Source organism: Theropithecus gelada, chromosome 12 (assembly GCF_003255815.1).
Source record: "Theropithecus gelada isolate Dixy chromosome 12, Tgel_1.0, whole genome shotgun sequence".
In the NCBI taxonomy this organism is placed as follows: Eukaryota; Metazoa; Chordata; class Mammalia; order Primates; family Cercopithecidae; genus Theropithecus; species Theropithecus gelada.
The window spans coordinates 88,452,748-88,467,711 of record NC_037680.1 but is presented as its reverse complement, the minus strand read 5'-3'; the positions used below and the strand labels follow the sequence as shown (position 1 = coordinate 88,467,711).

The 14,964-nt window shown below is 35.9% G+C and overlaps 1 protein-coding gene across 4 annotated transcripts in view; it reads left to right on the top strand.

The window, feature by feature from the left end:
• ERBB4 (erb-b2 receptor tyrosine kinase 4) overlaps positions 1 to 14,964 on the top strand; it is a 1,181,951-nt gene that overhangs the window by 764,352 nt on the left and 402,635 nt on the right. For all 4 annotated transcript variants that reach the window (XM_025405288.1, XM_025405286.1, XM_025405289.1 and 1 more), the window contains exon 4: positions 3,628 to 3,762. In XM_025405288.1, coding sequence (XP_025261073.1) covers positions 3,628 to 3,762 — 135 coding nt within the window. The remainder of the gene's footprint in view (positions 1 to 3,627; positions 3,763 to 14,964) is intronic.

Genomic DNA, 14,964 nt, shown 5'->3' with positions numbered 1-14,964 from the left:
ACTTTTTTCATCGATGTCATGTCTAATATATCTTACTATACTTAACCATGACTTTTATTAAAAAGAAACAGTTCTGTTTTATGGACTTGCCAGAAATGTTTGTATATAACATGATAAGAAAACTCATAGTAGCTTTTTACTATCAATTGATTAAATGACCAAGAATCTATCTGTGTCTCTCTCAATTTACTCTGATACATTTTCTGCAGTGGAAGTAAAATACAATGAAATGAGATACTTTGAGCTCATTCACACATTCAACATTTTTCTTTCTTAGCTTCTGCACTCATCCAGACATTTTGCATCTTTGTTTGGGTATCAATTAAATGTGTTCCTCCTTTGCCTATCTTTCTTAATGTTTATTTGTTACTTTATTTCATGTTAGTGAGAGGGAAACTGTTGGTTGGTGCAACACAGGTGATTCCTTGGTAAAGTCTTTGATAAAACTTGTGGAAAACTTTGTTATTCTTGTGTGTTACCACACGATCTAAATATAGCCATACATTTTTGTACTCTTACTAGATCAACATCTAAACAAGCTTTTCTCTTTTCCCAGTCCTTGTCCCTCTTTCTTATCTTAAAAATGCAGTCAAGCCTCCGCAGTCAACCAAGACAGAAACATTAGGTATTCCTTCTAACAAGTAAATAATTTGTATTTCTAAGAACTTTCTTACAGGTTAGTATCTATTCTCTAGAATTTTTTTAATCCAGAAAGAAACCTACCTGAATATATTTTCTCACAAAAATAAGTCAATTTCATATTTTAAAATTGTAAAATTACAAAACCAATGAAAACTTTAAGAATATATGTAAATGCTATTATAACATTACTTTCTGACACATATTTAGGTAATCAAATTAATCAAAAGAAAAGTGTAAGATTGTACATTAAAACTGTCCTGTAAGTGTCAGTGAAATTCTACATTCTCTGATTGTGAGGTTTTGATACTCAACAGCAGAATAGGGTTTATACCAAGCATAAAGGAAAAAAGAATATTTTCAAGGAAAACAAACAATATACAAATAAACTACCCATCATTAATTGCTAAACGTTTATAAATCCTCCTGACCAGAATTGCTAGCAGATGCTGAGTTTTGAATTAGGGATGATAAAAGTATCATCTGGATTGACCATGTGTATTAATTTGAAATTTTAACGTGTAAGATTATGCTGGATTTTTTATTGTCTCCTTTCTAAATCCCTTTTCTAAGTAAAAGCCAAGCTCTTGAACAGACTATTTCTAAGAAACAAATGTCAACATTCATAGCAGATTAATATTGTTGAAGAAAGGGATTTGATAAGACTATTATTCAGTATAATATAATCTGATTCTATTTGAAAAATTTTAGATAGGAAGTTGGAGATGGATACTGTGTTCCTTTGCACGAACTATTTGAAATACAATGTGACTCCTGAAAAATACACACTCTTTCAGCAATGTTTGAGCTATTACCTTTTCACTTTTTTTTTTTTTTTTGAAGTAGGACTTTTCTAAATGTAGACTGAAAAATAACCTTTATTTCCTGGATAGCAGTCAAAATCTCCTTTCTTTGTCATCTAATGGAAAATTATTCCTAGAGCAGAAGAGCATCACCTAATGTCTCATGAGAAAGCTATTAGTATGAGATCGTCACATTTCTTAGATAAAAACTTAATGCCAAACATTAATGTAGAAATTCATTTCACAATCTTTCTTACGTCTTACATCTCCCTTCTGCTTTGATCAAGGTTGTATGGTTAGGTCATAAAAAATAATGAACTGGGTTTTAGAAGTAGAAAGATGATATAATTTCCTTTCTTTTTTTTCCCCTCACCGAGAAAATGGAACCAATAGTCACGGAAATGACTGATGATGAAAATGGGAGTGATTTTAAATGTAGAAAGAATTGCAATATCAAAATTAATCTGGAGGGTTTCGTACATGCAATGCAGTAAGGCATTTGAGATGTGACCACTAATCCACAAATAACCCTCTTGTGGTGCCACACATTCCTTTCATTTATCCCTTTTCAGTTTAAGATGACTCCTACAAATTTAGCTTGGGGTTCTACACAAGAGAGATGAGTTTCTCAAGGCTACCGTGGGAGATGGTGTCGGTTGCCTTCCCAATATCCATGTCCCTCTTCTTCCTCACTAACACTCCTACTGGTTTGGGTTTTGTCCCAGTAGCAATATTTCCACCTCAACAGTTACTTATTTAATCTCTCTTGTAGTAGGGAGAGCCGTGGGATATTGTTCTGGCCAATGAAATGCAGACATGATCCCAGAGGAGAGCATTTCTTCCCAAATAAAAAGTCACAGGTTCACTACAAGGAAGTCTCTTGCTTGCTGGTCTGACTTCATCCTGCCTGCAATTCAGAAAGACTGCAGTTCAGTCTTTAGAAGTAGCCGCCATCTTGTGCCTGAAATGAATAAAACTGACACACTGAGGATGGCAGAACAGATAGCGGGCACTGTGGAACACTGAACTAATATCTGCAACTGCCTCCTACAGGCTTCTTATGTGGGAAAAAAAAAAAAATCCCCATTTCTATAAACTGTTAATTGGGTTTTGATTACTTGTAGTTGAACACTTTATGGACTGATGCATGATTTCTCTTAAATTGCTTTTGTATTGAACAGTAGGGGAAAATGCAGTACATATTGGGCAGGAAGGTGCTATGTGTAGTTCTAGCTAATTTCTTCAAATAATAAGAATAATATTTTCAGAGGATATATCTCAGTTTTTATTTTCCTGGATAACTTAAAGCTATCCAAAAGAGAATTCATTTCTGTGGTCAGTCATTGTTTGTGGAGGACAAATTAGCTAATCAAGCCAGTGTTGTGAAATAAAGAATCAAGTACAAATTGGCTTTAGTGCATGTTATCCCACAGCCATATCCTTATTTCAATGAACCACAGGATTTGTTATTCATTATTTTGTGTTGCTAAGAATAATTGGCAATCCTATCGATTTCATTTGAGATGGCAACATTTTTGTGATTGAGGCATTAATTTTAGCTTCCACTTTGTGCTAATTACTTACCTACTGACTGCAGTCAATGTCACCTTGGCTGAAACAATCTCTCTAAGGATAATTTGACAATTGATACCAAAAATCTTAAAAATATCCACACTCTGTGACATTGGAATGTCATGTGTGGAAATTTGTTTTAAAGACCAATCAGAAATAAGTAAGTTAAATTACCAACAAGATGGGTTGGTTAAATAATTACTATTTAATGTATACTATGACATATTCTATTCTCATTAAAATACAGAGTAGTAATTACTATTAAATACTCATTATATAATGTTAAACAAAACAAGATTATAAAATATTATTTCAATTCTAGGGAAGAAAACAGATAAAAGACTGTAACATTTATACCAAAATTTTAGGAGTGTTACTCTCAGAGTGCACAAATATGAGTGGTTGTTTTTCACTTTTGTAATTTTCAATCCTTTCAAATTCCTGCAATCAATGTATATGATTCAGTGAAAGATATTGTAAAAGGTTTCTTGGCTATTAGCAGCATGACTCTAATTTAACATTGAAAATAGTTAAGAGCAAATCGTTTTTGTTGATTATCTTTTCATCAACAAGCAGTTTGACAAAAGATTTGTTTCTTTGTTTTTTAATACAGAAATCCTAAATGGTGGAGTCTATGTAGACCAGAACAAATTCCTTTGTTATGCGGACACCATTCATTGGCAAGATATTGTTCGGAACCCATGGCCTTCCAACTTGACTCTTGTGTCAACAAATGGTAGTTCAGGATGTAAGTAGAATTATTATTTTTAATGTCTCAAAATGTTCTACTTTATTTGGAGATGAATGAGTTAGGCTTATCATGCCATTACTAATATTTTGAACTTTGATTGCACTCATTGAAATGTTCAGTTATATGTGATAGAACAAATGGCTGACCAACCTTTTACTTCTAGTTAATTCTCTTTTGGGAATCATGCTTCCTCTTCACAAATTCTCATTGTGTTAAAATGTTCCTCTTTGCTTAATTTAAATTACTTAATCATACTTCCAATGTACAAACCTGTGTCCCACTATCCACGAACTTAAGGCTGGGATCCAACCATTGCTTCAAGTCTCTGTGACCCGTATATCATTGAGACAAAGGTAGTAGAACAAAAATGTACCTTCCTATTCACTGTAATTTTTTAAATAAAAAAGTAAAAACTAGTGAATGTTGCAGAATTCTTAAGCCTTCATTTGTCCCTGAAGACTTCATGGTCATACTTAATGATTTCAAACACTTATGGAATGGAGAAATATAGATTTCATATTAAAGAAACATGTTACAGTCTGATTTTAGTCATTAGTCTAATAAACTACTGAATTTCTCATTCTTAAATTGTGTATTCTTTTTACCACAAAGAATTTATCAGATTTAAAGTGTTTAATATGATTAAATAATAAGCAAATAATATTTGAACCATGATTTAAACCTTTGAAAATTATTCTGTCTGGTATCTCTTTCATTTTCATAAAGCAGGCTGTGTTGTCCCCACATTTATTACTACTGACATTTGTATGAGAACAGAATCTTTATCAAGTGTTAACCTGGGTTTTATATTTCTCATCTATTATATATTTCCCAGCTGAAATCATAACTGTCTCAACGTAGTTCAATAATTATTTGCTATATTACTGATTGTGTTATGACATTTTTGTGAAAAATCAAACTCCAAGGGACAATTATTAAATTTCATCGTGGCCCTAATAATATAATGGGGAAATATGAATATATTTGATCAAAACTGACAGCTGTGTTTTTAATAAATGGCTAAAACTTTATGTAAAAAGTAGAGTAACATAATTTTCTTGTCACCTTTGAGCAGAAATTTGTATGGGATTTTGTCTTTGTGGTATTCACATTGCCTACTTTGTAAAATTACCTGTGAAAAAAATGGAATTTTTTCACATTAAGGAGACAAATGATGTGTTTCAGAAATGGCTTCTGTTTTCAGTCTGCCCATACTATTGTACATATTATATTGGCAGGGTAGTGGTGGTGGGGTATGGATATTGGTTGGGTAAAAGGAAAGGCCTGCTGACTATCAGCTTATCAGACTGACTAGTCTGTAATGCATTAATAAGATCAGGCAAGAGTAAAGCCTGAGACAGAAGCCAAAAGGGAAGTGTGCCCACCAGCCTTACAGAATTTGGAGCAGGAAAGGTCTGAGGGGTTTGCTGCACTTTCACAGATGGTGTCTCTTTGTGCTATTCTTTTTGAAGATAAATTTGGATGGTTGTGCCTATAATTAGGCAACTGTGGCTGTATTGTTTTTTGCATGTAAATAATTGCAGGTGCAAAAATTATAAATGCAGAGTAGAGTCATAACCAACGGTCTTTTACAAATTACGAATTGATTGCCAAAGTTTTATTATTTACATAGTAGTTTTATTTGCTGACACATTATATGTATCACATGACACCATAGCTGTTAATAATGAATTGACTATTCTTTGACTATTAGTTTCCTATGATTTTATCTTTAGTCAATTTATTTCTCTGTCCTCTCCCCAGGGGTGATCTCAGACACTCTCAGGGCTTTAAATGCAACCTCTAGGTTGATGACTCCCTAGAACTACATACCACCAACCAATCACTCAACCAGGTTAAAAATTTGGTGGGTCATTATTGTCTTTACTTTCACTTGGCTCTTGGCAGTTAATCACTGAGTCATCCTGATTTTTGCCCATTTCTTGATTTTACATATTTATTATTATGGTTGCCCTAGTTCAAGACTTCATCTGTGTCTAAATTACAAAAACAAACTCTGAATTTTTAATATTTTCTGAGGCAATGGACACTGCAGCAGCTTGGTGAAGCCCGTTGACCTCTTCTCGTAATATTTTTAGAAGAATAAATGAGCACAAAACAAATACTTTAATTCATGAATGCATAGCAATCAATAAATACATAAAATAAATTACAATGGATTATAAGGAAAACAAGTTAGGTTGAGATACAGTTATCAAAATGCTTAAGAAACAGATACCTAATATGGTAATATGCTTATTAGTACATTAAATTATAAATATTAGCAGTAGGATTAATATCTAATATAATTTTCAATCAGTGATAGGCATAAATAATATATTTTAAAGGGAAGTCTCTTCAACAAATGATGCTGGGAAAAATAGATATTCATGTGCAAAAGATTGATCTTGGGTCTTTATCATATGCCATGTTCAAAAATTAACTCTAAAGCGAATTACAGACCTAAGCATAAGACTTAAAACTATAAAAGTCTTGACAGAAACTATGAAGACAAAGCTTTATGATTCTAGGTTTAGCAATACATTCATGGATATAATGCCACAAGTACCAAGAGCAAAAGCTAAAATAGACCAATGGGATGATATTAAGGAGATCTAGTCACATGCTACAACAATAAATCTTGAGGACACTATGCTAAAGGAAATAAGCCAGTCACAAAAACATAAATACTGTATGATTTCACTTACATGAAGTAGCTAAACTGTCAAACTCACAGAAAACTGAATGTAGAATGGTGGTAGCCTGGGGTTGGAAGGAAGGCTAAATGTTCAATTGCTCTTTAACGAGTCAAGTTGTAATTGTGCAAGGTTGAAAAAGTTCTAGAGATCTGTTGGAAAACAATGTGATATACTTAACATTACTAAACATACACTTAAAAGTGGTTAAGACTGTGAAGAAAAGGTCTGAAGTATCTATAAAAGCAATTAAAAATGATACTTCTTAAAAATATGTTATTTAGGAATAATTATAACCAAGTTACATTTTCTAAAATTTACTTGAAGTATTTAAATTCAAACTTCAGGAGGGTTATGGAGAAGTTCTCAGCCTTTTGAAGAAATCCTTTTTTTCCTCATACATCCCTAGTAGAAATTGTTACCTGTCAACTGGGCTTATTCAATAAACTAATCCTTCGAAGTGAAAAAATCATATAGTGAATGATGTTTCATTTACTTGGAGCACTATAGTAATGATCCTCAGCACCACAAGAATATCAAAATGATGTAAATAAGTTGCCCTCTAAAATTTAAGCAAACAGGAATATACAAGAATATTAATATGGAAAAATAGAGAAACAATGATTTCTCATCAGAGAAGATGGTATAGTTCAGAGAATGAATTTGGGAGCCAAATTGGTTTTTTTGAAACCTGGCACTGCTGGTTACCAGCACTTTGACCTTAAAAAAGTCATTTATGCCCTCAGCCCCTCCATTTCCTCACCTATAAAAGACAGAGTGTCAAGAGCTGAGCTGAGTGGAGAGCTAAGCTACTAGGTGACAGTGGTCAATTCAGACAAGCAAAAATGGGGTAACAGTCAAGCTTTTAATCACTTATTGCAATGGTTTATTCAAGAGACTAAACCAGCGAAAGCACCAACTTCACTGTCTCATGTTTCCCCCATAAAACAGTGCCAGGTGAGGGTCAGATGGATCAGTGCAGACATGGGGAATTGTTTCACTGAGGAGGGAGTGGGAAAAAATTGTTCTGAAAGTTTTATGAACCTAGAAGCTTGAAGGAGAAAAGGGTGGGAAGGCCTGAGTGAAAAGTACTGAGGATGGAGTCAGAGTGGAGAAAAGGTGTCTTCCAGACCCCCTTACTTCCTCCCTATAAGGAGATCTTAGTGAAAGCATCTAAGGAAAGCTGCTATCAAAGGACCTTAATAAAGAGGTCTCTGAATAGCGTGCCTGGGCCAGGATGGGAGATATACATGAGACATGACTGGTCAGCAAACCCTGAGTCTCTTACTGCAACTCCCTTAGAGACTGCATTGCATTGACTGGGCACCAAGTCTGGTGTGGGAGGACAACTTTCCCCTCAGGAACCCTGCCAGATGAAGTAATTGCCTGTGCTCCTGCATGAAAGATCACACATAGGTTTTTTTTTTTTTTTTTTTTTTTTTTTTTTTTTTTTTTTTGCCCAGGAGCTGTTATTATCATCAACTTCACAGGCCTATTATGAGCAATAAATGAGTTAATGTGTCAATCCAAGGGTGATTTCTTATGACAAAAGAATAAAGGACTTTCCAATTATAATTTTTATATGAATTGACCATATGAGGACAGAAGTATTTTTAAAATATGTGACAGTTATGTTTTCATTATATATTCATTGACATTTAACTATGTTTCTACATTTTAAGTGTGTTTTAGTAACTAGAAGGTAGTCTCTCATAGGTGTAGCTCATCAAGACACTGAGAAGAACAAACCTCAGTGGCTCCAGACCCTGCAACTTTTATCTTTGATTACACTAGGTACATCACTTATTCTAAGTTGCTTTCTAGAAACGAATACCAACTAACAACTGAAGTGGAGAGGGGGAGTTGACAAATTCATCAATACCACTGTATTCATGAACATAATTCCAGGACTAATTACTTGTTTAAACCAGATGTTCTGCCTGCATTCAAACTATCCATGTTTTAAACTTTTTTTCAATGACTTTTACATATCACAGTAATGACCCACTCCTAATTAATGTTGCACTTTGTATTATATATATCTAGCTTTCTTGAAATAGAATTCTCAAGATAGAGTACAGTTAAACCTGATTTGTTATATTACCAACTTGTGTTACTCCTTCCATATGAAAATATTTAGGTAAAATAGATGTGCCTTTCTAAGGTACTTTGTAGTAAAGCAAAACAAAATTAAAAAGCAGCAAAAAAATTTACCCTCGATGTATTGTAGTACAGCTTCAGTTTGTGTGCATTAGACATACAACACATCTAACTTTGCATAAACGTATACATGGAATGAAATCACACGCACTGTTTTCAAAAGATATTTTAAAATAACACCCTAAATTAGGGAAATAGGAATATATGAAAAAACATTAGACATGGAAAGGATACATTGAATTTGTGTGAATCCAAAAGATCGTTTTTCTAAAATACCTGTAAAATAGATTTTTATGGACCTGATTTAATAAAACAAAAAACAAAAGAACTTAAGATCACTTATGAATTCAGATGCAATTTTTCTGAATAAAATATTAGCAGTAAGAACTAACAGAATCTAAAATGTGTTTTAAAGAAGAATGCACTAAGATCAAGTGGCAGCTCAGCTGCCTTTTTAATGCTATTTTGAGAAAGTAAGGACTCGCACCTGACCCACACCGTAGATGGCCTTTGTCACTACATTTATAAGAAGAGGCTTTCCAGATCAACTGAAACTCACTCTAGGAATTAACTTTTACTAAAGAACATTACCAGAAGCAAGCACAGTACACCTGCTAGCCTGGTTTTCTTGTCTCTTAGTTCCCAGATGAAAATGCATTGTTTCACTTTTTGAGTACGGTTTTTCAATATGCATCTTTATTTTATTTTCCTTTCTTCTTTAAGACTGGGTCTTGCTCTGTCACCCAGCTGGAGTGCAGTGGTGTCACAGCTCACTGCAGCCTCGACCTCTTGGGTTCAGGCATTCCTCCTGTTTCATCCTCCTGAGTAGCTGAGACCACAGATGCATGTCACTACACCCAGATAATTGTTTCTTACTGTTTGTAGAGACAGGATCTCCCTATGTTGGCCAGGCTAGACTCAAACTCCTGGACACAAGTTATCCTCCTGCCACAGCCTCACAAAGTGCTAAGATTACAGGCGTAAGCCGCTGCGCCCAGCCTTCATTTTTATTATATATGATAAGTTCCTCTCAATCAACCTTTTACCAAATTGTGTGTGTGTGTACATATATATATATAATTATAAAAAAAATTATAAGAGCATGGTCATGGAAAGTGAGTACTTCTTCTTTAATAGGGGATGTGACATCTTGAAGGCCTAATTGAACTGGATAAGCCATTGAGACATATAGGGTTTAACCTATAAATTAACTTTGACAAAGTTATGTAACAATTTTACTAATATCTTATCAAGAGAGTCATAGAGGTTATGGGATGGGCTTGAAACCAGTTTCTGGGAGTTCGATTCCTTCCTTTCTCATTTAGGTTTTCCCGAGGCTGGCTCTTCGAATGTGTGGTAAGATGGTGGACAGCCATAAAGCCACTCTAAATTAGTAGATGGTTGTTCAATTGTTAGTACTTTTCGTTTTGAAGCAAAGGCTTCTCAGATCATAAAGATTATTAGTATAACTGCTATTAGAGAGATAAATGACCCTATGAATGAGATGATATTTCACGTGGTGTATACATCAGGATAATCAGAGTAACATCGAGGCATACCGGATAGGTTGAGGCAGTGCTGTGGAGAAAAGGTTAAATTAACACCTATGAATATAATGGTGAAATGGATTTTAGCATAGATCTGCCTAAGTGTATAGCCTGAAAACAAGGAGAATCAGTGGACAAAGCCTCCTATAATGGTGAATACTGCTCCTATTGATAGGACATAGTGGAAATGGACTACAACATAATATGTGTCGTGTAAGATAATATCTAGTGACAAATTAGCTAATAAGATGCTGGTTAAGCCTCCTACTGTGAAAAGGAAAATTAATCATAGGGCACAGAATATTGTGGGAGATCATTTGATGTTACCGCCATGCGGGGTGACTAATCAGCTAAAGACCTTGATGCCAGTAAGGATAGCAATACTTTTGGTAGCGGAGATGATGTATGCTCATGTGTCTGCATCTATCCCTACTGTAAATATTTGGTGAGCCCATATGATAAATCCTAAGAAGTCAATTGATATCACAGCTCTGTGCCCATGTATCCAAATGGTTCCTTTTTACCAGAATAATATGTTACCATGTGGGAGATTATCCCGAAGCCTGGTAGGATAAGGACATAGACTTCAGGGTGACCAAAAAATCAGAGTAAATGTTGGTACAAGATAGGGTCACCCCTGCCAGCAGGGTCAAACAAAGTGGTGTTGAGGCTATGGTCAGTTAATGGTATAGTAATGCCAGAGGCTAGGACTAGAAGGGAAAGGACTGTGGTAATGAGGACTGATCAAACAAAAAGGGGTGTTTGATATTGGGATATACCTAGGGGGTTTATGTTAATAATAGTGGTAATGAAGTTAATGGCCCCAAAATAGAAGAGACACCTGCCAAGTGGAGTGAGAAGATGGTCAAGTCCACAGAGCCTCCTGCATGTGCTAGGTTTCCTGCTAAAGGGGAATAAACTGTCCAGCCGGTTCCAGCGCCGGCTTCCACTATTGAAGATGCAAGTGAGAGTAGAAAAGATGAGGGGAGAAGTCAGACGCTCATATTACGTATCCAGGGGAATGCTGTATCGGGTGCACCAATTATTAGAAGAACTAGCCAGTTGCTGAAACCCCCAATTAGGATTGGTATCACTATAAGGAAGATTATAACGAATGCGTGGGCGGTAACAGTAACATTGTAGATCTGATAATCTCCTAGCAGAGTTCCTGGTTGGCCTAGTTCTGCTCGAATTAGGAGGCTTAAGGCAGTGCCTACTATCCCTGCCCATGCGCTGAATAACAGGTATAGTGTTCCGATGACAGAGGCCAAGGCCACTGTTTACCAGCCTGGAGGTGATTTCTCATGTTGAATTGAAAACTCAAAGGAGCAGCTTCAATCCTGCGGGGACTTCTCCCACCTTTTTCCCCCATGGTGGGAGAAGCAGATTGAAGCCAGTTGATTAGGGGGTTTAGTTGTTAACTAAATTTTCGTGGGTTTGAATTCTACCAATCTAGTAAGGGCTTAGCTTAATTAAAGTGGTTGATTTGCATTCAACTGATGCAGAATAGAGTCTTGGAGCCCTTAGGTCTGTTACAGAAATTAAGTGCAATTTGCTTAGTCAGGGCTTTGAAGGCCCTTGGTCTTATTTAACCTACATTTCTAAGTTATAGTTAGTATTAATGGAGAGATGGGAAAGAGGAGGGTAGAAGAGACGACAGGTGGGGAGGGAGAAGTAGTATGCATTTTGCAATTTCGAATTGTCATTTTAGTTTCATAGTATTAGATGTGGGGAATAGCGTTACTGAGATGGAATAAATGAGGTGTATGTAAGAGTACAGGTTGAGTAGGGTTATGGTAGCTGTAATGGTTGTGGTGATAAGGGTATCATTTTTTGTAAGTTCTTGGATGATGATTCATTTAGGCAGGAACCCTGTAATGGGGTAAACCTCGTAGGGATAGTAGAATTAGTGGAATTATAGGTGTCAACCATGCCAATTTCTTTCAGGCATGAAATAGTGACAGGGTTGTGATGCTTAGACTCAGGTTGAGTGCTAGAAATGCGGTTGTTGTTGAGATAAGGTAAATAATCAGATTTAGAGCGGTAATGTTTGGGTTATAAATTAGTACTGCTATTATTCAACCTATGTGAGTGATAGAGGAGTAGGCTAGAATTTTACGCAGTTGTGTTTGGTTAGGTCCCCCTCAACCGCCCACTGTAATGGATAGAATTGTGATAGAAGGATGTTCAGGTTTGTTGATGGGAAGATTTGAAACATAATCGAGATAGGGGCTAGTTTTTGTCATGTGAGGAGAAGTGTATCATGCTTGAAGGACATAATTAATCAGTAGACGCTCACACACGTATGCTCACGCACATACGCTCGTGCATGTAATCTCATGCACATATGCTCAGTTTGAAGAACTATTTCCAATTAAATCTGTAAACTACCCTCCCTCCCTCTCTGACTTTGCCATCAACCTAGGTAAACATACCCTCGCCAAACCCCAAAAACAAGAGACTAAAAATGCAACCCAGTCAGAGCCCAGAAATCGTATTTTAACCACAAATGCTACCTCTCGATTACATAAATCGAGAGAGCTACCTCTCGATTTATGTAATTTTCTAAAAAATCTTAAGGCCCTCCTACCAAATAAGACCTCCATTCTGTGTAATAGATATAGTAACTAAACCTCTGCCATATACTAATATAATACCTTGAGCATATCCCTCTGAAAGTGCTGTCCCAATATAATATACCACTAAATCATGAGTAAATCCTTTCAGCCTAAATTATGAGTAATCCTCTCAGCCAAACTTCTGTCAATTCAAATTTAAAGACCTTGAATTTCCAGAACTGTAAACAACCATTTATATTTACTTCTTTCTTCCTCATGTTTTAATTTTCACTTAAGTATTCCGTGCAGTTAGTGTAGCTTAGACATTCAAAGAAAGACACTGAAAATGTCTAGATGGGTCCACACAACCTCATAAACAGATAGGTTTGGTCCTGGCCTTTTTTATTAGCTCTTAGTAAGATTACACATGCAAGTATCTCCACTCCAGTGAAAATGCCCTCTAGGTCACCCAGATTAAAACGAGCAGGTATCAAGCACACACAAATGCAGCTCAAAACGCTTTGCTCAACCACACCCCTTTGGGAAACAGCAATGATAAATCTTTAGTAATAAAAGTTTGACTAAGTTATACTAATATTTAGGGTTGGTTAACTTCGTGGCAGCCACCACAGCCATATGATTAACCCAAGCTAATAAAGCTCGGTGTAAAGAATGTTTAAGATCTACCCTCAATAAAGCTAAGTTGTAAAAAACTCCATCTAAGTTGTAAAAAATTCCAGCTGAAATAAAATATACCACAAAGTGGCTTTAATACCCTGAAGACACAATAGCTAAGGCCCAAACTGGGATTAGATAACCCACTATGCTTAGCCCTAAAGTCGAATGGTTACATTAACAAAACCATTCGCCAGAGTACTCTAAGCAACAGCTTAAAACTCAAAGGACTTGACGGTGCTTTACTTCCCTCTAGAGGAGCCTGTTCTATAATCGATGAACCCCGATACACCTCACCACCTCTTGTCCCCAGCCTGTATACCACCATCTTCAGCAAACCCTAAAAAGGTTATATAGTAAGCATAAGTATACACATATAAACATTAGGTCAAGGTGTAACCCATGAGGTGGCAAGAAATGGGCTACATTTTCTATGTCCAGAAAAATATCGCGAAAACCTTTGTGAAATCTAAGGGCTTAAGGAGGATTTAGCAGTAAACCAAGAGCAGAGTGCTTGGTTGAATAAAGCCATGAAGCACACACACACCTATCACCCTCCTCAAATATTACTTTAGAAATCACTATTACTGATACTTTTCTACACACCTATAGAGGAGATAAGTTGTAACATAGTAAGCATACTGAAAAGTGTGCCTGGACAAACCAAAGTGTAGCTTAACCCAAAGCATCTGGTTTACCCCCAGAAGATTTCATCATGGCCTGATCACTTTTAGCCAACTCTAGCCCCAAACCTTGCTAAAAATATTATCAAACTATCTTAAACCATTTACTTAGACAAAAGTATAGGCAATAGAAATTTTTACCTTGGCACAATAGACATAATACAGTAAGGGAAAGATGAAAGAGCTATATCAAGCACTAAAAAGCAAAGACAAGCCCTTATACCTTCTGCATAATCTATTAACTAGAAATAACTTTACACAGAGAACTATAGCCAAGTCCCCCAAAACCAGATGAGCTACTGAAGAACAGCTGAAAGACCACATTCACCTATGTGGCAAAATAGTGGGAGGATTCATGAGTAACAGTGACAAGCCTACCGAGCCTGGTGATAGCTCATTGTCCAAGATAGACTCTTAGTTCAACTTTAAACTTACCCACAGAATGATGTAATTCCCCTATAAGTTTAACTGTTAGTCTAGAGAGGGACAGCTCTTTAGACCTTGGGAAACAACCTTCCTGCAGAGAGTAAAAATTATTACCACCACAGTTGGCCCAAAAGCAGCCACCAATTAAGAAAGCGTTTAAGTTCAACATCTTACTATCTTGAATTCTAATCACTCTACTGAACTCCTAACGTCACATTGGACTAACCTATTACTTAATAGAAGCAATCATGTTAATATAAATAACATGAAGACATTCTCCATTGTGTAAGCTTACATCAGACCGGAATAACCCACTGACAGTTAACAGCCCAATATTAGTAAACGATATAATAAGCACCCTATTATATTCACTGTTAACCCAACACAGTCATGCTCTAAGGAAAGATTACAAAAAGTAAAAGGAATTCAGCAAATCTTACCCCACCTGTTTACC